The sequence below is a fragment of the Artemia franciscana genome, chromosome 7, assembly GCF_032884065.1.
Source record: "Artemia franciscana chromosome 7, ASM3288406v1, whole genome shotgun sequence".
Lineage (NCBI taxonomy): Eukaryota > Metazoa > Arthropoda > Branchiopoda > Anostraca > Artemiidae > Artemia > Artemia franciscana.
Genome location: NC_088869.1, coordinates 44,849,591 through 44,871,111, shown reverse-complemented (window position 1 = coordinate 44,871,111; position 21,521 = coordinate 44,849,591). Strand labels below are relative to the sequence as shown.

Sequence of the window (21,521 nt, the reverse complement as noted above, 5' to 3'; positions counted from 1 at the left end):
AACCATCTAACTCCTCATTCAACTCAACCCTCGTTTAACCCAACTGCATTTGAAGATTAAATCAGCGCTATAATACAACAATAAATCAACATTAGAATCATTAAATCAACATTAAATTAACAACCAGAAAATGTACTTCAGCCCGTTTTATCGAAAGTCACAAATGGTGAGTGGAATGAAATGGGCTTCATTCATCTGATTCATTCTTATGCAAGTTTTCCTTATGCTGTTTTAATGCAAAACTTATCCCCCTTTCTATAAGAAACAACTATTTATCGTTGTGTCATATAGATTGAAATAAGCAAAAATGTACATGCCCAGACCCCTGTTACACTTTAATTTTATATTAGCAGCAATAGCTGCAATCTAGTGCAGAATAAACCACGGCCCATAGTAACCAGAAGCTTAAAAATGCAGTAGCAAAAAAAAGTGTCGGAAAAAGAATTTGCCCTTAGCGCTGACTCAGGAATGATAGCTATTATTTCGATGCATCTTAATAGTAAAAGTTATTGCGGAAACAACTTTATGGGTATTTTGAAGGAGGTGAAAACACTGATAAGCCCCCTTCTTGCTTTTTTATTTCTCTAGAACTAACAGGGCACTGAAACATCGTAAACAGGCATTTGAAAGCTGATAGGTAATTGAAAGCTGTCATAAAATGCTGGGTGGGAATAAATAAAAAGTCGAAACGTAATTATGCGGTGGCGATTATTTTATTTGGTATGAACATTGGATGGTAAATCGAATGGTATATCTTTCAGCTAGCAAATTAATTGGAATTTGGATAAAAAAAAAACGCCAAAACTTTTAACACAAAATTTAAAAAGCTTGATGTCACTTAAATTTAGGCCCTGTAAAGTTATTAAAACATCTTTTCTTCAGCTTAAGTTTAGGGCAATGAAATTTAAGTTGAAACCACAAGCAAAGCGAGGATCAAATTTTGAGATTCTAATCAATTCTAGTTCAAACTTATTCATTGGCCAATTTTAGTGAATGTTGAGTCAAATAGCGGTTGAACTAAATATTGTTGTGTTAAATAGAGGTTTGAGTTAAATTGGGTTTAAGTGAGTTAAATCGGGCTGAGTGGTTGAGTTACATGAGGGTTGAGTTTAATAGGGTTGAATTAAATAAGGGTTGAATAGCACAACGGTCAAATTGAATGTTGGTTGAGTTGCATGGGGATTGAGTTATACGGAATTGAATTCAACGGGGATTGAGTTTCAAGGCATCTGACTTGCACGGGGGCTGAATTGCACAGTCGTCGAGTTAAATAGGGGTAGATTTGAAAGGAGAATATGTTAAGTGGGGCTTTAGTTGAACGGGGGCACTTTGGAATAATTAGAATTGAACGTAGTCGAGTTAAACGGGGGTTTAGTTACACGAACACTATTCGAGCATGAAAAACCTAATTCATTTCTATGCTTCTTTACAGTAATAACAACTAGCTGCAGCATTTTGTGTTGTTGACGCTACATTAAATACATTTTATTATTCAGGAAGAGACTCCAGGTGAGGCACCTCCTGGTGAGGTTCCTCCAGGTGAGGGTGGTGACGCACCACCAATAAATTATTCTGGATCAACAACTAATGTGCATCCATGGCTATCTTCAATGATTAACTATGCACAACCAGTGAAATTTCAAAGTTTCGAGCATGCATCGCGTAAGTTGTGTAGCAGTACAGATAGCATTCCCACAGTGATTTTTTATGTTCTTTTTTCTTTACCTAATTATCTGGTTTTTAGCTTAGATGTTTTGTATGTTTTCTTTTTTCTTTACTTAATAATCTTTTTTTTAGCTTTATGTGCATTATTTTTTTTTCTGAAAATAACGATCAACTGGACTTTTGTGTGTTTGCCTCCTTCTTAGCTGCTTCTATAGTTCTGCTTAAATTTAGAGTTGTTTAGCTTTACATTTGCGATAAGTAAATATTTTAGGCTGTAAAATAACTTATAAGTAGTACAAATTTATTGCCAAAGTTACCTCTACCAACTACAGACATGTACGCAAGTGTTTATTTCGCAAACAGAGGTCATCAAGTCCTTCCAAAACAGATGAATCATAGGGTAAAATGGTATATTCGAAAATTCCGAACCTGAAATAGCTAAATTAAGTTTCCGCCGTGTTTCCAGCCATTCATTTGCCACCTCTCTCCCCCCTTATTACCCCATCCAACAATTGTCAACACAGGTAGATTTCGAAGGAGGAAACTCGAGCAAATATAATTTAAAGAAAGAAAGATTTAAAGGAAATTGGAACTTCCTAGGAAGTTGTAAAGAGGGTGTAAAAAGAACTTTGAATGGATTGGGATGGAGGAGGAGCGTCCGTAGCTGAGTCGGCCTCAGACGGCTTGGTGCTACGGTGAGTTGTTAGTAGTGGTAATAGATTTCCAAAGAAGGGTATGTATAGGTTGAAGTTGAGGGGGATTCGTCTTATATAAAGCATCTATTGTTTATCGTAAAATATGAGTGTAACCTTAGTTTTATTTAAAATAAAGATCAGTACTCAATATCTCATATAATTGAACATTGAATTAGCCTTGTTTTCTGATAACCGTTCATATCCTTTTATAGAGAAGAATGTCCATCACAATATGTCGTCTTTCTCTGAAGCAGCGGGGTTGAACCTTCTGAAAACATCAGCTATTGAATTTGTCAATTACAATAAAAGACAGATGAGTCGTATTTATCCAAAGGGTACACGGGCCGATTCATCAAATTACATGCCTCAGGTAACTTTTCTCTCTTTAGCCCTCTGTCTTCTCTCTGTCTCTCTCTCTCTCTTCTCTCTCTCTCTCTCTCTCTCTCTCTCTCTCTCTCTCTCTCTCTCTCTCTCTCTCTCTCTCTCTCTCTCTCTCTCTCTCTCTCTCTCTCTCTCTCTCTCTCTCTTTCTCTTAAATGAGTACCCTCATGATATTATAGGACCATTGGGTCTATAAGAACATCCCTGTGAAAAAAAAGACAAAGAAACACGCATTCGTGATGTTTCTTCTGGCAAAAAATACAGAATTCAACATTTTTACAGATATGAGCTTGAAAACTCTACATTAGGGTTCTCTGATGCGGTGAATAAGACGGTGTGATTTTAATTGAGATTTTATGACTTTTAAAGGGCGTTTCCGCTTTTTTTTCTAAAATAAGGCAAATTTTCACAGGCTCGTAACTTTTGATCGATAGGACTAAACTTAACGAAACTTATATCTTTAAAATCAGCATAAACATCCGATTCTTTTGATGTATCTACTGCTATCAAAATTCCGTTTTTTAGAGTTTCGGTTACTATTGAGCCGGGTCGCTCCTTAGTTACAGTTCGTTATCACGAAGTGCTTGACAATTTCAACTGACTTTTGTTATTTCAGGTGTTTTGGAACGCTGGATGTCAAATGGTCTCATTAAATTACCAGACTCCTGATTTACCATTCCAGTTAAACCAAGGTAAATTTGAGTACAATGGGAATTGTGGATATCTTTTGAAGCCAGATTTTATGCGTCGACCCGACAAAGCCTTTGATCCTTTTGCTGAAAGCCCGGTAGATGGTGTGATTGCTGCTCAATGTCAAGTACAGGTAATTTAGTGCTTGTAATCATACTAACCTCAAGTCCTTCTTCAATAAAAATGGCAAGAACCTGCATGTACTACTAATGAGCAATTAATTAAAAATACATATATATATATAAACTTATTTATAATAATAATAAACCTTTTACTTTGTTTTTGCCGTGTTTTTTTTTACTTTACTATATGTTTTTACTTTAATTCTGCTTTTAAAAAGGCAAATTTTGATAAATTAAAGTTATAATTACTTTATGCTGTCCTTAATGATTCTAGTTCTGTTATTTAGTTCTGTAGATTTTTTCTATATTTTTTTTTAATTATTGTAGTTCTGTAATTATGCTATTATTGTAGACAACGCTCTTGGTAATACTATAATATTTTTACGATTGTTATAAAGCGAAGTTCCAAAGACTCACCTCTACTAGTCAGTTTCCTATTTCATTTGAGGTAAGAATCTGTGCTTTCTTTTTTCTTTGAATTTTATTGCAGGATTATCGTCTTTGCTAAATCTCATACATTTTTGGAGTTGCAATATTCATTATTGTATTTCTAGCGTTAATCTTGCTGAACTCTGTATGAATTCCTCCTGTTTTTAAGAGCTGTAACGTTAGTACAAAGTTAGGATTCAAAGGAAGAACATCTTAAATTTGACTAAAGCTTAACTTTAACCCCCCCCCCCTCTAATTAAGGTCTTTGATGTAGCCAGGGGAGGCTGTCCCTTCACCCTAGTAAAGTACACAATTTTATACACAAAAATATGGGGGGGGGGGATTTTCTGAATGCTCAATGAGAGTTACGATTCTAGGGCATTAAAATGTGCTTTTTAAGGCATATGCCCTACCCCCTTGACTACAAAGTGATTACAAAGCCTTTCTCCGTCATAATAGATTATGTACACTTATACATCATTGCATATAATATGAAATATGAAGCAAATCAGTTTTGATAAATTTTTGGCAATTAAAAGAGAGTTATCGCTACACAGCACTCTTATTTTCTCTTAATCCAATCTAAATGAAGGAAGGTTATAGATAGTTCCTTTCCTCCTCCCCCATTATATCCCATTCTGTATTTATTGCAAGGCTCTTTTGTTTTCATTTTGTTTGTCTTCATTTCCTGTTGGCTGCTAAATGTGGAGAATTTTCCAGGGAATGAGGAACTTTGAGTAGGGAGAATTTTCTAGGATAAGGTTTCCAAGGGGAGTGTTTTTTCATTGAGGGGAATTTTCAGGAAAGCTTATGTTCCGGGACAAATACACCGAATCCCGTCATTCTTAACTAGAGAAAGCAGCAGAAGTTTAGAGGTAAAAACTTTTAGAGAGGTTAAGCATAAAACGAATATTTATTTACCGATTTTAACAAAAACTTGTGCTGGCTTTATTTCATTGTTTTTTTCTTCTTTTTTTATTTCGTTTTTTTTTTCACTGCCTTAGTCAGACAAAGGTCTTTCTCAGGTTAATTTTGCGTACTAAAAAAACTAAAATCAACTAAATGTTAATGAAAAAAAAAATTAAGATGAAAGTAAAGAGTGAAACCGACAATTAAAACTAACAAGAATTACAGCTTTGTAGCCTGTGCAACATCTGTCTGTAAAACTAGCTCAAATTAACCAACTTATTATATTTTTGCTCTTTTTTTATAGTTTTGAACAACTAGCCATTTACTGAAAACGAAAATCCCATGCAAAAAAAAAATATTCCTAGAGTAGCCTAAAAAATAGAAGTGAAACTTAAAAGGCTCTCAACAATCTTCCATAGTCCATGACAAGAAAATTTTTAAATCACAGCTGAAATTAAAAAAAAACTCAAACAAAAAGTTGAAACTTATATTGTTGTAACTTATAACTCATTAAATACAATATGAAAATAACAAAAGTTGCCAAGATTTAGGTAGCTCATTAGTATCTCCGCTCTTTATTTTCACAAGATTTTGATGTAAAAAAAATGAAACTCCTAAAAAGCAAACCATTTATGTGGCCAGTTATATTTACAGCTGGCGTGTAGATCACTTTCAAATAAGAAATATCCTTCGCAGAGGTATCAGGTTTTATAACAGATATCATGTTTGAACATAATTTTTTTTTTTTATATAACAAACATATTTATTGTTCATTTGTTACAAAAGCTAGTGTAAACATATACCATGTAAACACATTTTATTGTTACATATACAGTATATGTAACAAATAACATGGGTTTACACGGCATATGTGTACACAAACTTGAATAACAAATAAACAATAAGTATGTTTGTTATATTAAAAAAAAAAAATATGTTCAAACATGATATCTGTTATAAAACCTGATACCTCTGCGAAGGATATTTCTTATTTGATATTAATATTTCTTATTAAAAAATATAAAGTACATATAGCGTATATGCTGCGTGTATATGTTAAATTTATATATAAATGTTACAAAATATATATTTGTTAACTAATATGAGGTTTAAATATGTTTCTAGGTTATCGCAGGTCAGTTTTTATCCAGCAACAAGGTGGGGACTTACGTTGAAGTGGACATGTATGGATTGCCTACAGATACAATTCGGAAAGAATTCAGGACAAGGCTAATTCCAGCAAACGGTTTGAATCCTATTTATAACGAAGAACCGTTCCTCTTTAGAAAGGTAAATTTAAGAATTTTGTAACTACGTACCGAAGTAGCATTTTTTCTTACAATTCAAAAGTGCACTATTCAAAAGAAAGAATAAAATACTTTCCAAGAAATATAAAAAATAAGCCAATATTTTTGTAAAGAATGGAATAGGAGCCAAATTAAAGTATTCATCTATAGGAAATTTAGTAATGGGAAATAATACAGATATGGAAAGGCTATCTTCACTATTCATTCTGATCTGTGATTAAGTAAATTAAAATGTATATTTAAAAATGAATATTCTTAAATTTAGTCCTGCATACCACGTGTTAATACTTCTTCAAAGTTTTTGGTGATTTTATTATGAAGTAACGAAATAATTAAGTACATTGCAAACATCCGAAAAGGGATAAAGTCAGTCAAATAGTAAGCCGATGGAAGATAACGGAAAAAATAGTCACTTTTATCGATTCTTATTCCAAATGACATGTTCTTAAGTAACTTTTGAAGAAGGAAAACCCAAAAATTTCTAGAGGTCCAATGCAGGACAAGAACAATCACATCATATATAATAGAGGAGAGTATGAACTGTCCATTCATTTTTTTTTCATTCTGTCGGTCTTAATTTATTTCAGAAATTTATAATCCCCCTTCATCGAAAGGCAACGGACTTCTGACAAATTTCCATTTGTAGGCTTAAGCCATAATAAGTATTTTTTTTCATTTGTATTTTATCTCGAAAATGAAGGAAAATTGTGCTGAGCTTCCTAGAGGAAAGCAGTGCTCCTACTAATGCGTGATATTGCCCGCATTTCAGGTAGTTTTACCAGACTTGGCAGTTTTACGCTTTGGTGTTTATGACGAAAACGGGAAGCTTCTGGGACAAAGAATTTTGCCGCTAGATGGACTTCAGGCTGGCTACAGGCATATTTCCTTAAGAACCGAAGCCAATTTTCCGATGTCACTTCCCATGCTCTTTTGTAATGTCGAGCTAAAAATTTATGTGCCAGATGGACTTGGAGGTAAATAAATATTCTTAAGGTTTTACTTAGAAGCTTAGGGATTCCTACTCACCTCTTGGGGTGGGTGAATCACATTATTTATATCAAAGGGGGAGGATGGATATGAAATAGACCTACGTTGCCCGGGCAACGTGAAGTGTTGCGGCAACCTTTTTCTGGCTTCGCCGGCTGAAGTGTTGCGAGAGCAACACTTTGGTTTTGTTTCTTCACTATCGATCAGTAATCACATGATCAAAGGCTATTCCTCAGCTTTGAAAAAACAACGGCAAAATAGTATCGAAAGAAGGGACTAAATTGACTTTGCAGCCAGTTGAACTTTATCCTTTTCAATCGTAGACAGTGACGCATGAAAACTCGGAACAATATCTTATATAATCTAGTTGGTATTATAAAGCTATCCCTAACTTTTCAGGATCAAAATACCATTCTATTAATTATTACGAAACTATCTCATTGTTTTACATTCTCGTTTGTGCTTGTTTCTTCACTATCGGTTAAATGATGAAGTTGTCAGCCTATTGAAGTTTTTAAAACCGGTTGTTCAAACAAGAACGCAATCAGTTATCACATGACCAAAGGTTATTCCTCAGCGTTGAAAAAACAACAACTACAAAATAATATCGAAAGAAGGGACTAAATTGACTTTGCAGCGAGTTGAACTTTATCCTTTTCAATCGTAGACATCGTGACGGATGAAAACTTGGAGCAATATCTTATATAATCTAGTTGGTAATATAAAGCTATCCGTAACTTTTCAGGATTAAAATAGCATAGGTTACACTAATTATTGCGAAACCACCTCATTGTTTTACGTTATCGTTTGTACCCGTTGCGTAAACACTTAAATCTGTCAGATTTAAAGAGATCGAATAAATGTGCACCAATTTACACAAATTTCTAGCCCAAAGTGAACAGATTCTTACTTACAAGTCCCTCTCCCGTGAAAGACATCAGGTTCACCGGAAACAAATAAACGGGTATACCAACTAGCAAAAGTTGCAAGCCCCTCATCCTTGAAGATGATTGTAGCCCAACAGCCGATTATTACTTACATTTATTACAATGGATTATTACACTGGAACCAAATTGGTTTAACCATCAAATACACCAGAAACAAATAATAGGTACACCAACTAGCAAAAGTGGCAAATCCCTCATTGCCGAAGATGATTATGAGCTAACAGCCGTTTCTCGCCCAAAGTATACCGATTCTTACTTATAAGTCCCTCTCCAGAATACAGCAGAGTATTACTTACAAGTCCCCTACATGTCTTACCACTGGAACCATATTGGTTTGCCATCAAATACACTGGAAACAAATAATAGATACACCAACTAGCAAAAGTTGCTAACCCCTCATTGCCTAAGGTGATTATTATCTAACAGCCAACTGTTGCCTACAAGTCCTCTATATGTCTCACAATTTTCATCGGCCTAGATTTCGTTTCAGGGTGTATCTTACTACTGAAGTTGTGCACCCCTTGAAACTTTCAAACTGGTATATCTCATGAAGGAATTTTTGTACCAAAGAATGGATGACATTTACTTTGATCAGCTCATCAAGAGCTATCGATTGCCGTCGAAAAAATTTCTATGTGTCTTAGTTCAAAAGGTGATTTTTTTTTGCCGTAGGCCAACTTTCTAACGTCACCACTTAGAAAGGAGCAAAGGATGAGCTCCAATTTCTTTAGCAATGAGAGAACTTTTAAAGTTTATTAGGCACATCTGATACCATTTCTCTGCTGCAATTCCAAGTCCAAAAAACCGAATGATAAACTCAGCTGAAATCACGAACAGAAATGGATAGAAACAATAGATGGCAGCACTTTCGGACCCGTGGGAAAATGCGACATTTTTGCTTCTGTAAATTTTTCTATTTATCACTCGAAGAAGATATATTGGCTATGGGGCCGGGTAACTGCCGCATATGTTTAACACTTATAGATTTTAGTCCATCTTCAATTTGAAAGTGGTGCCTGCCTGTTGCTAGAACGGAGCTTTCCACTCGAAAGCAGAAACATGCTTTGATGAAACGAAGCTTGACTGCACAACTTCAGATGCTCCTCTCTGACATAGGCTATATAAATCCACTTCACTTCGTACACCATAGGCTCTGGCTCGTGGACAAGCAAAAACCATCCTTTTTGGCCCCAGGCAAGAGTTTTGCGGAGCTTTCCAAAACGTAATATCATATTCACCAATCCGGCCTGAGGTCCACAATTTCCGTAAAAACCGCAAAGGTTAGACACTTACTAGTTTCCAGGAATAAGCTGAGATCGGACACATAGGAAAAAAAAAACAAAAAAAAACGGGACAAAACCAAAGTGTTGCTCTCGCAACACAAATAGACGGTATTCCTAAATTGAAGTCTTTACTTCGTTCGCATTTTGCCGCGTTTTGAGTTCCAGTTAGATATTCTGTCTTTGCATGAGTTCCTATAAAAGAGAGAACGGACTATCATCCCCTTTCTATCTTCCTCAAGGACTATAAATCCACATGAAATGTAAATAATTTCCGTATAAGCATGACATTTTTCTGGCATAAAGCATTTTTTTGTCTTAATGTTCTAGCTTATGGCAAATGTGGAAGTACGTCCTCTAAAAAAATATTAAAGGGGTGCTCATGCGTTTAAAGTCACTGGTTAACATGCATGTAGGTATGGTAGCCCTATTGCCTGCATTATATACTTCCTTCTAATTGTATAATTTGTCCGTAGTTTACATTTGGTATTTGGTACTGAGAAATATATGGTAATATTCCAGGGGGGTTGTCTGCGGGAAAGAGAGAATCTTCCACGAGGAGAATTTACTGGCGGGAGAATTGTCAAAAATCATCATTCTCATTGGGAAGGAAGATAACAATTAACACTCTATGGCTCATGTCTCTATGGCTCAGATCAACCTTCAAGTCGAATTTTCGACAGCAGCAACGAAAGTCGGAGTTTATTACGGTTTGTTTTTTGAAAATAAAATCGTTATTGTGATTGAACTATTTTTTACAGACTAAAATACTGCATAACTAGAATTTAGTTTTCTTATAAATTTTCTTTTGCTTCACGAATAACTTTTTTCATAGGTCTTATGGATGCTCTATCAGACCCAAATGCTTTTCTGAAACAAAAACAAAAGCAGGATGATCAAATGAAAGCAATGGGTATTGAACAGACTGCAGACGGAGGTGTTAAAGGCCAAGCTGAAGAAAAAAGAGGTATACGTTTTCACAGTTTTGCGCTATTTTGTTATACCTTTATGCAGCCTCTTTGTCAATGAAAACAACATCGTATTCAACATTTACCATGCCGACAAGCAGGATTTTTTGGTATTTCAATTTGAAACAGGTATAATAAAGGGATAAAGCTCTGTGAGATTTAAATGTTTTCCTAAAACATAAATAGAAAAAAGATAAAGAAATTGAAATAAACCATAGCTAAGATACAGTAGCCAGGCCTTGAAAACCACCAGCGAAAGAAAAAAAATATCTATCTAACACAACATTTTAGAATATGTCTTTAAACCTCTACGCGATCTCTTATCCCTAATAAAAGGCATATAAACGACAATTTCTTATAGATTTTGCACTACAATGCCAAACTTTCTTTTAGTGATACTGCTTTTTAGTCGTAGCTCTAATGACAGAAAGCTATATAATAAATGTATTTATATAGGATATATAAAGGATATTCTCTTATCACCAGTCAAGTACTTATCCATTTGTCAACACATAATATAACGCTGCTGTGCTGCGTTAAACTGAAATCGATATTTTCTGGAATTTTAGAAAGTTATCGGTATGCCCATAGAGTCTATGCGCATGCGCGATCATGTTGCATCTTCTATGTGGGATGGCATTGTGTTTAGAAAATGCACTCCTTAAGGAGCAGATATACTTTTGAACCGTAGTGTTTGCTACTATGGGAAATGCTATTATCAGCAGCACAGCAGTTAATAAGCATCTATGAGTTACGTATTTTATAAGTTCCAAATACACTTTTTTTTGTTAATCCTGGCTAATATTCGCATCTTATCTTATACTTGTCCATACGTTCCTAAGGAGGTGTGCCTCCCAGTTTTGAAAACTATGCTCTACGCAATCTCATATCCTTAAAAAAAGGTCAAATAAACGAGAAAGTTCTTACAAACTATCTGAATAGTAATGTGTTTTTAAATTAATAGTCTTCAAAATGACAAGAAAAAATACATGACTACGGAAGAGCGAATAACTTTATTTAGTGACTGTACAAATGCAGAGTATTTAATGATCTAATAGATCACAAAATTATAAGATATCTGAAAAAAAAATTGTAGCGCAAATAAATAGAAAAACAATGAAAATCCTCTAAAGGAGGAACATAGAGAGAGAGAGAGAGAGAGAGAGAGAGAGGGAGAGAGAGAGAGAGAGAGGAAAACTTCATATTGTGACTCTGGTCCTTATATAAAATTTTCATATAAAAATAGAATATTGTACTCTCAAAGGAATTTTATTTTTAGCGATCCAAAATAATGATTTTTTTGTGGTGGGGGGGGGAAGCTTGGCTCTCTTATCGAGAGCCTCTAAATAACGTAAAAAAAACTGCTAAATGCGAGGCGTACATGCAACCATAATATCTTGTGGGCATCAGTAGAACTTAAATAGAACTTATATTACTCCACAGTAAATTTTATTTTGTAAAAATATTCTATTCACGTTGGTAGAGCCACCTATCTTTGACTCTCATATTTAAACTGAACGCTAAATCCCACTAATAAAAATCAAACAGAGGCTCGTCCGATTTTCAGTTTTTTGTAGGAGGCGTTTTACAGAACCTAAATATTGTGTTTGGTCAATCTAAGTTAAAAAGAACATTATTACTTTCCATTTGTAGAAGAGATGAAATTTGATCCAGTGACATTAGAAAGCTTGAGAAATGACAAAGGTTTCGCCAAGGCAACAAAAAAGCATCAGAAAGACTATGAAACAATGAAGAAGAAACAATTGAAAGACAAACTTGGAATTCAGAAGAGTCAAGTTACGGCGATTGAGAAACTTTGCAAAGGAAAAAAGTAATTTTTTATACTATTCGATTTGTTTTTATTCGTCATTATCATCCATATTTTGCCATGCTTACATTTGTCAATGACATGTTGTTTATATTATATTTTACCTAAACTTGCCAAACTAACGTCAGCCAACAACCACATATCTATATATATAAAAACTAGCTGTTGGGGTGGCGCTTCGCGCCACCCCCAAGCCCCCCCGCGCGCGTAAGTCGTTACGCGCCATATTAGTTACGCGCCATTGTAGTTGTGTCCCTGTGTCCCACCTGTGAATATAGATAGATTTATATATGTGTTTCAAACTACGTAAAAATTGCGAATATACAACATTCTTGGCTTTCCCATTGTCTGTGCATATACAAAGCCGTATGTACTAATAATGACGTCATATGCAAACGCTCTTTTTACAAACAAACAAACATGCATACACACAATTCGTTTTTATATAGATAGATAGATACAATACAAATTAACTGCGTAAAACTTGCGAATATACAACATTCTTCGCTGTCCAATTGTCACTGCATATAAATAGATTGTCAGGTTTACCGACCCTCGAACATGCAACGTACAATTATCCATGGGAAAAACAATCAGTATTAAGATCTATACCACATTTTTCTAATGATTGACCTTGAGCTTTGTTAATGGTGATTGCAAATGCTAATCGAATTGGGAATTGCAATCTTTTAAATTGAAAAGGCAGATCCGTTGGAATCATGGGAATGCGAGGAATAGGAACAGCCTCACCCTCAAAAGGCCCTGTCAAGATTGTTGCCTCTATTAGGTTTTCCATTGTTTTTTTTTTACGGCAAGTCGCGTGCCATTGCAAAGCTTTGGTGGGTTGATATTTCTTAAAAGTATTATTGGTACGCCTATTTTTAGTTGTAGCACGTGTGGTGGAAACCCTGAAAGATCTATGGAATTTAAAAATTCAGATGGATAATTAACCGCTTCATTTGGTTCCAAAACTGTGTCGACTGACTTGTAAAGGACTGCCTGGTCTCGAATCTTGGTCAAAACAATATTGTTGATTTCGTGGACGTCTATATTTTTGGGTGCGAGAATCGCTCTTTCACTTAGCCATTTATTATTTTTATAATTTTTTAGAATATTCGGAAATACTTTTTCAATCAATTCATTTTTGGACGTCACTAAATTACAGAAATCAGCAGGTAGTGGTATACGTCCTGAAATTGAGTCTACTGGGAGTTTTCCGTTTCCAATTGCCAGCAATTGATCTGAAAATGTTTGACCAGAGTCATTGTTTTGCAATCGGACACGCATATTTGTAGTTAATTTTAATATTTTTACGTGTGCCCATAAATTAGAATTTTTCAGGCAAGCATTCATTTCGTCTGCAGGAGTTGATCTAGGTATTATAGGTAATGTTTGCCTGAAATCTCCCGCAAGCAATATTAATGTGCTGCCAAAGGGTTTCGACTTCCCTCTCAAATCTTTCAAGCATTGATCCAGAGCCTCGAGCTATTTTTTGTGTGCCATTGTGCACTCATCCCAAATAATAAGTTTGCATTGCTGCAATACTTTACCCATCCCAGATGATTTGGAAATATTGCACGTGGGAGTTTCTGTAGAATGCAAATTCAGAGGCAATTTCAAAGCGGAATGAGCAGTTCTTCCACCAGGCAGCAATGTTGCGGCTATTCCGGACGGCGCAATTGCCAACGCTATATCATTTTTTGATCGAATTGATGCCAGAATCAGTTTTATCACAAACGTTTTACCAGTACCTCCTGGCGCATCCAAAAAGAAAATTTCTCCAATGTTGTTATCGAAACAATGCATAATCGTATCATAAATGTCTTTTTGTTCTGACGTTAACTTGGAAATGTTATTTTGTACATACGACAATAGATCACTCGTACTGTAACTTTGTTCACGATCCAATTCTACACATGTCGAAACAGCAGCGATACGGTTAGGTGAAGGCATTCCCAAATCCTGAAGAGGTTTGTTTGCCATACGTACGCACATACATACGTACTTCTATAATAACTAAAGTGTAGTTATAAATTTCTGATGTAAAATCAAAAGTCATATCTAACGTCTCTAACTGTTTTCGATGGAGTATATCTTCGGACATTTTTGACTTATATTTTTCCCATAGCTCTGTAGGAGCTGATGGAGAGCAAGTTGTTAAAATGATGCCAAACAATGCACGAATTTGACTTGGGGTTGACGTTTCGCACGCGTCATTGATGCAGTTATCCCAGTGTTGGACATTCTCCAATAAATTCAGAGCTTGGCATGCACTACGGTAAGTGTACAGTTCTCAACGGTACAGTTCTCAAATACTCAAAGGATGTCGGACCGGGTACATTCACCAAAAGCAGGCGTAGAAAGAAGTATTCATGTTGATTGGGGTGAACGGTGTAGAGTCTTCCTATCGTGGTATCTTTGAAGATGGTAGGTTAGCCGTCGACTGACTTACCCTGTTTTCGACGTTCAAATACTTTATTTTTAGTATTCCACGTGTAATACGAAGGCACTTCAGTATACAGCAGTTTTTTTGCAAAAGAATCATTTTTGCAAAGCGAAAAAAAAGCTGTGAATGTTGTATCCGGTGGATTCAGGGCTCTTTGTTGCACGTTGGTTTCCGTGAAATAAACACGTTGACCATTCTGTAAATGTACCGCTAAGTGAACAACAGCTGGACTACGTTCATGTATCGGAAATGAAAGAATTCGCCAAACAGCTTCATTACTGCTTATGTATCTTCCAGCCTGATATTGTACAATTTCGTCGAAATCTTTGATTTCGGGCTGCAAGCCAAAAACTGCCATGTCACTGCCTTTGTTGACGTATTTACATATGTATTTGATTGCCTTTACGGAGTTACAGTATTCAATGTTTATGTGTGCATTAAATGTTTTTGATAATAATGGGGAATATGGAACAACCCACTGGTTATCTACTTCGATGGTGGTACCGTTACGCTTCTTTATTATTGCTGTTTTACCGCCATCTTCAGTAGATCTTCTTCTATATTGTGGGTAACCATCATTGCCAGTAATTGTGTTTGATACTAAAAGTCGAGGATATTGCTTTGTGCACCTTCCTTTGGCCATGCATGGTGAATTTTCGTTCAGTGCACCGCAAGGTCCATGTATCATATTTTTTACAATAATATCATGTAACCCCTTATCGACATTTTTATCAGGTATTTCAGCGGAAATCACATCATCAATTTCGTTCGAAGTAATTTTTTTATGTAGCAGATTAGTATATGTGCGTGTGGCAAACCTCGTTTTTGCCATTCCACTGAGTACATCCAGCATCGCACTGACCCAAACACTTCAAGTTTTACTATGTAGTTTATCAGTGATTTCAACTTTTGCCGGAAGACACGGGCCGTAATGTCATGCCTATGAACCGCCGATTGTCCTTGAAGTAAAAGCTGCAGTATCTCGTCCCAAGATTGATTACATGTAAATGTAATAAATAAATCTGGACGACCATAGAGACGAACATACGCAATAGCATCTTGAGCATATTCATGCATATGACGGGGACTGCCAGCATATGACGAAGGTAAAATTGTTAATCTTCCAACGTTTGTGGTATTACCGTCATTTATAACTGCATCTCGCAAATGAATGTATTGTTCAGAGCGGAGCTCGGTCTGATTCAGGCGGATATATAGCAAACTTTCTGATTCAATTTTAGCATACATATCAACGACAAATTGGTGAAACAATTCACGGTATTTTAAAATATAATTTTCTTCATCCTGCCGAATCATTAGTCTATAGGAATAATAATACATTGCACTGCATTTCTTATTCATTTCTTTGTTAGTGGCTGGATTCATCAATTTAATATTAAAGTGATAGCCGTCGGCTCCATCCCAAAAAATGATAGGATATTGTAGGGCATCGTAGCATCGATGAGTTTCAGCAATTCTTAACAACTGAGCGTTTCGCTTATGAAGAATAATATCTCGAGGTAAAAACTGATCACCGACCATAACGATTGCCACTTCGTCGATAGTTGGAGCATTGTATCTACGCACATGTTGGCCAGGAGGCGTTTTGTCAGCGGAAATAACAATTTTATGCGTATCAGTAGGCATCAAATCGATGGCTGTTTTGAACAGACGCACTAAATTATTATTTTCGTGGAAAAGATGTTGCAATTGGGAAACGATTGTCCTTTCAACTTTGGGAGAAATTTCGCAACGTGCATTCAATTCAGAATTTCTATCACTGATGAAGTACAATTGTAAAAATTTATGATTTTCGCCTGAGAATGGTAGAAGGGACCCTGCTCTATGATAAATTTGCCCTTTTACTTTGAAAGTAGACATAAATTGATCTGGATTTTCGATTTGGGCTCCAAACGACGTCATTTGGAAACATGAGTTGTATTTTCTGATTTGTGACAAAAAACGCTTAGATTCTGACGTAGTTCCAGTAAGGAAAGTCTTCAATGGCTCTGGTGGTGCAGCCAATAGAGGAAGTTTAACTTTTCCTGAGGCGCAACACATTCCCATTGTTTCACCATTGAATTTCAAGGCCTTGCAATAGGGACAAATTTTAGACATTGTCCCGATTTGAACACATCTACTCAAGCTATAATCATCGACTGGGCTGTACCTGAATGTCAGGCGATAACTTTCAGGTTGCTCTGATTCCTCGGCACGCTTTCTTTTCTTACTTTCTCTATCAGCAGCAAGCCTGATTTCTTGCTGTTCTTGTGATTCCTCGGCACGCATTCTTTTCTTACTTTCTCTATCAGCAGCAAGCCTGATTTCTTGCTGTTCTTGTGATTCCTCGGCACGCCTTCTTTTTTCACTTTCTCTTTTAGCAGCAAGTCTGCTTTCGCGTTGCTCTGGTAGTTCCTCGGCACGCTTTCTGTTCTTTCTTTCTCTATCAGCCTCAAGCCTGTTTCCTTGCTGCTCTTTTGATTCCTCGGCACGCTTTCTGTTCTTTCTTTCTCTATCAGCCTCAAGCCTGTTTCCATGCTGTTCTTTTGATTCCTCGGCATGCTTTCTTTTCTGACTTTCTCTATCAGCAGCAAGTTTTTTGGCATAGACTCTTTGAGCATCTTCATCGGCTTTTGCCATTGTAAGTTCATCAGTCATTTTAAAGCTAAACATTAATAGATTTCTACGTGAACATATATGTCTTAAATATCTTTAATGACGTCACCGTCATAGCAAAAATGACGACAACTAACTTCATGATTAAATATCTTTAATGACGTCACCGTCATAGCAAAAATGACGACAACTAACTTCATGACGTCAGTCGACACAGAAACATGACGTCACCTGGCAGACAGACACACAGACAGACAACTTATTTTTATATATATATAGATAAGTGGTTTGCCTGTTGACTGACGTCATGTTTGTGTGTCGACTGACGTCATTATAAGGATTGAGCATTATGCCGTCATGAAATTGTTTGTCGACTCACGTCATGTTTGTCGACTGACGAAATTACAGACCGGGACACAAATGACGACCGGGACTCCGGGACACAGGGAATATAAATGACGACCGGGACACTCAAAGAGAAATTACAAACTGGGAAACCGGGACACAAATAACGACCGGGACACATCTATATCTATCTATATATATAAAAATAAGTTGTTTGTCTGTTGACTGACGTCAGGTGTGCGTGTCGACTGACGTCATTATAAGGATTGAGCATTATACCGTCATGAAGTTGCTTGTCGACTCACGTCATGTTTGTCGACTGACCTGACGTCATTGTAAGGATTGAGCATTATGCCGTCACGAAGTTGTTTGTCGACTCACGTTATGTATGTCGACTGACGAATTTACAGACCGGGACACAAATGGCGACCGGGACACAGGGAATATAAATGACGACCTGGACACTCAAAGAGAAATTACAGACTGGGAAACCGGGACACAAATAACGACCGGGACACAGGGAATATAAATGACGACCGGGACACAGGGACACGACTACAAAGGGGACGCCGGGGGGCACAGGGGGGATAAATAAATGACGACGGGGACACAGGGAATGTTCGATTAGCAATCACCATCAACAAAGCTCAAGGGCAATCATTAGAATAGTGAGGTATAGATCTGAATGCGGATTGTTTTTCCCATGGACAATTATATGTTGCATGTTTAAGAGTCGGTAAACCTGACAATCTATTTATATGCACAGACAATGGGACAGCGAAGAATGTTGTATATTCGCAAGTTTTACGTAGTTAAAATCAAATATACATATATCTATCTTTATTCACAGGTGGGACACAGGGACACAACTACAATGGCGCGTAACTAATATGGAGCATAATGACTTACGCGCGGGGGGGGGGGGCTTGGTCGGCGCGCCCCCACCAACTAGGTGTTGGTGTCACCCCAACAGCTAGTATATATATATATATATATATATATATACTAACTGTTAGGGTGGCGCTTCGCGCCACCCCAACACCTAGTTGGTGTGGCCGCTTCGCGCCCCCCAGGCCCCCTCGCCCGCGCAACTCGTTACGCGCCATATTAGTTACGCGCCATTGTAGTTGTGTCCCTGTGTCCCACCTGTGAATATAGATAGATATATATATGTTTTTAACCACGTAAAACTTGCGAATATACAACATTCTTCGATGTCCCATTGTCTGTGCATAAAAATAGATTGTCAGGTTTACTGACTCTTGAACATTCAACATAAAATTGTCCATGGGAAAAACAATCCGTATTCAGATCTATACCTCATTATTCTAATGATTGCCCTTGAGCTTTGTTGATGGTGATTGCTAATCGAAAATTTCCTGTGTCCCCGTCGTCATTTATATATCCCCCTGTGCCCCCGGCGTCCCCGTTGTAGTTGTGTCCCTGTGTCCCGGTACAGCAATTCAAACACATTAAAAAAGAAAATCAAAAGTTTGAAGCTTTGTACATATCGTTACTAGAAATCGGACTAGTTTCAATGATCAAATATTTTTGATCATTAAATCATTTGAGACATTAAATTTTGTAAAAAGCAAAAAAACTGATAATTACAAAATATTTGTATTTTGCTTCGGACTTGCTCTTATAACAAAATAATTGCTTTTATCAGGCAATTCGTAGTAGCGGACTGCAGTAAGGAGCGGCCCGGCTCAATAGTGTCTGAAACTGTAAAAAACGGAATATTGGTATCAGTAGTTACATCAAAGGAATCACATTTTTATGTTGATTTTAAATATATAAGTTTCATCAAGTTTAGTCTTGCCCATCAAGAGTTACAAGCCTGAGAAAATTTGCCCTATTTTCGAAAATAGGGGGAAACACCATTTAAAAGTAATTGAATCTTAACGAAAATCACACCATCAAATTCAATATATCAGATAATCCTACTGTAGAAGTTTCAAGCTCCTGTCTAAAAGAATGTGGAATTTTGTATTTTTTGCGAGAGCACAAATCACGGATGCGTGTTTATTTGTTAGTTTTTTGTTTTTTTCCCCAGGGGAGGAAAAGTTGGAGCTACGTTGGAGGATCTTTTCATGGAGGAATTTATCATGAGGGAATAGAATTTCCATGAAGGGCCTACAGGATTTTCTAGCATTATTTAAAAACAAAACAATGAGAAATTAAATTAATAAAAAAAAATTTCAGCTGGAAGTAAGGAGCAGAATTAAACCTAAAAAGAACAGAAATTATTTTGCAAATAAGGAGGTCCATCTCCTCCACAATACCTCACATTTTACGCTAAAGTATTTTTGTAATTTCGATTATTTATTTTACGGCCTTTGTGATTCAGGGGTCATTTTTAAAGAGCTGGGACAAAATTCAAGCTTTAGTGTAAAGAGTGAAGTATTGACGAAGGGGAGAACCCTAAAATCTGTTACTAATAAAAACGTTCGTAAAAAAGGTTCTAGTTGCCTTTTTAAGTAACCAAAAACTGGACGGCAACTAGGCTTCCTCTCCCACCCATTTTTATGGCACTTGACATTTACCAAGTGACATATAGCGATCACAAATTCTGTCGGTCTGTCTGTCGGTATGTTTGTCCCGGTAATGCTAGTTTGGGCACTTCCAGATAAGCTAGGACGATGAATTTAGCGTGCGTATCATGGGCCAGACCAAATTAAAATAAAGATGGTTGCTTCCTAGATTGGACCACCTGTGGGGAGGGGGGAGTGGGGGGACATTCAATTCGGAAAAACTGAAAAAATTAGGTATTTTTAACTTACGAAGGAGTGATCGGATCTTAATGAAATGTGATATTCAGAAGGATCTTGTAACTCAGATCTCTTATTTTAAATCCCAACTGGATCCAGTGTCATCGGGGGGAGTTGAGGAGGAGGCGCCGCAAATCTTGGAAAATGCTTAGAGTGGAGAGATCGGGTGAAACTTGGTGGGAAAAATAAGCACAAGTCCTAGATACATGATTGACATAACTGGACCGAATTCACTCTCTTTGGGAGAGTTGAGGGGACCTAAATCGGTAATTCGAAAAAATTAGAAAAAATGAGGTATTTTTAACTTGCGAACCTTTGTAGTTCAGGGGTATTTCTTAAAGAGTTGGGACAAAATTCAAGCTTTGGTGTAAAGAGTGAAGTATTGACCTCATATACGTAATTAAAATATATAAATATAGAAGTTCGTTACGTAAGTTAATTCGTAAGTTACGTATATTTGTTACAAATAAAAACGTTCATAAAAAAAAGTTCTAGTTGCCTTTTTAAGTAACCAAAAATTGGATGGCAACTAGGCCCCTTCTCCCACCCTTTCTTATGGCACTTGGTATTTACCAAGTGACATATAGCGATCGCAAATTCTGTCGGTCTGTCTGTCGGTCTGTCTATCGGTATGTTTGTCCCGGTTTTGCTAGTTTGGGCACTTCCAGATAAGCTAGGATAAAGATCCGCTGACTTAAGGATCCTAAGATAAGGATCCTAATTAAATTTGATATTTGGGAGGACCTCGTGTCTCAGAGCTCTTATTTTAAATCCTGACCGGATCCGGTGACATTGGGGGGAGTTGGAGGAAGAAACCGGAAACCTTGGAAAACGCTTAGAGTGGAGAGATCGTGATGATACTTGGTGGGAAGAATAAGCAAAAGCCCTATTTAGATAATTGACATAACCAGATCGGATTGGCTCTCTTTGGGGCAGTTGGGAGGGGGGCTGATTCAGAAAAATTAGGAAAATGAGGTATTTGTAACTTACGAGCGTGTGATCAAACCTTAATGAAATTTGATATTTAGAAGGGTCTTGTGCTTCAGAGCTCTTTATTTTATATCCCCACCAGATCCGGTGGCATTGGTGGGAGTTGGAGGGGGAAACCGGAACTCTTGGAAAACGTGAAAATTGA

At 36.7% G+C, this 21,521-nt stretch overlaps 1 protein-coding gene across 1 annotated transcript in view; it reads left to right on the top strand.

Moving 5' to 3' along the window:
• The window catches only part of LOC136028653 (uncharacterized), a 157,064-nt gene that overhangs the window by 73,218 nt on the left and 62,325 nt on the right, over positions 1–21,521 (top strand). Inside the window, 6 exon segments of the mRNA XM_065706478.1 lie at positions 2,573–2,730; positions 3,358–3,564; positions 6,017–6,181; positions 6,968–7,172; positions 10,248–10,379; positions 12,034–12,211. Coding sequence (XP_065562550.1) covers positions 2,573–2,730; positions 3,358–3,564; positions 6,017–6,181; positions 6,968–7,172; positions 10,248–10,379; positions 12,034–12,211 — 1,045 coding nt within the window.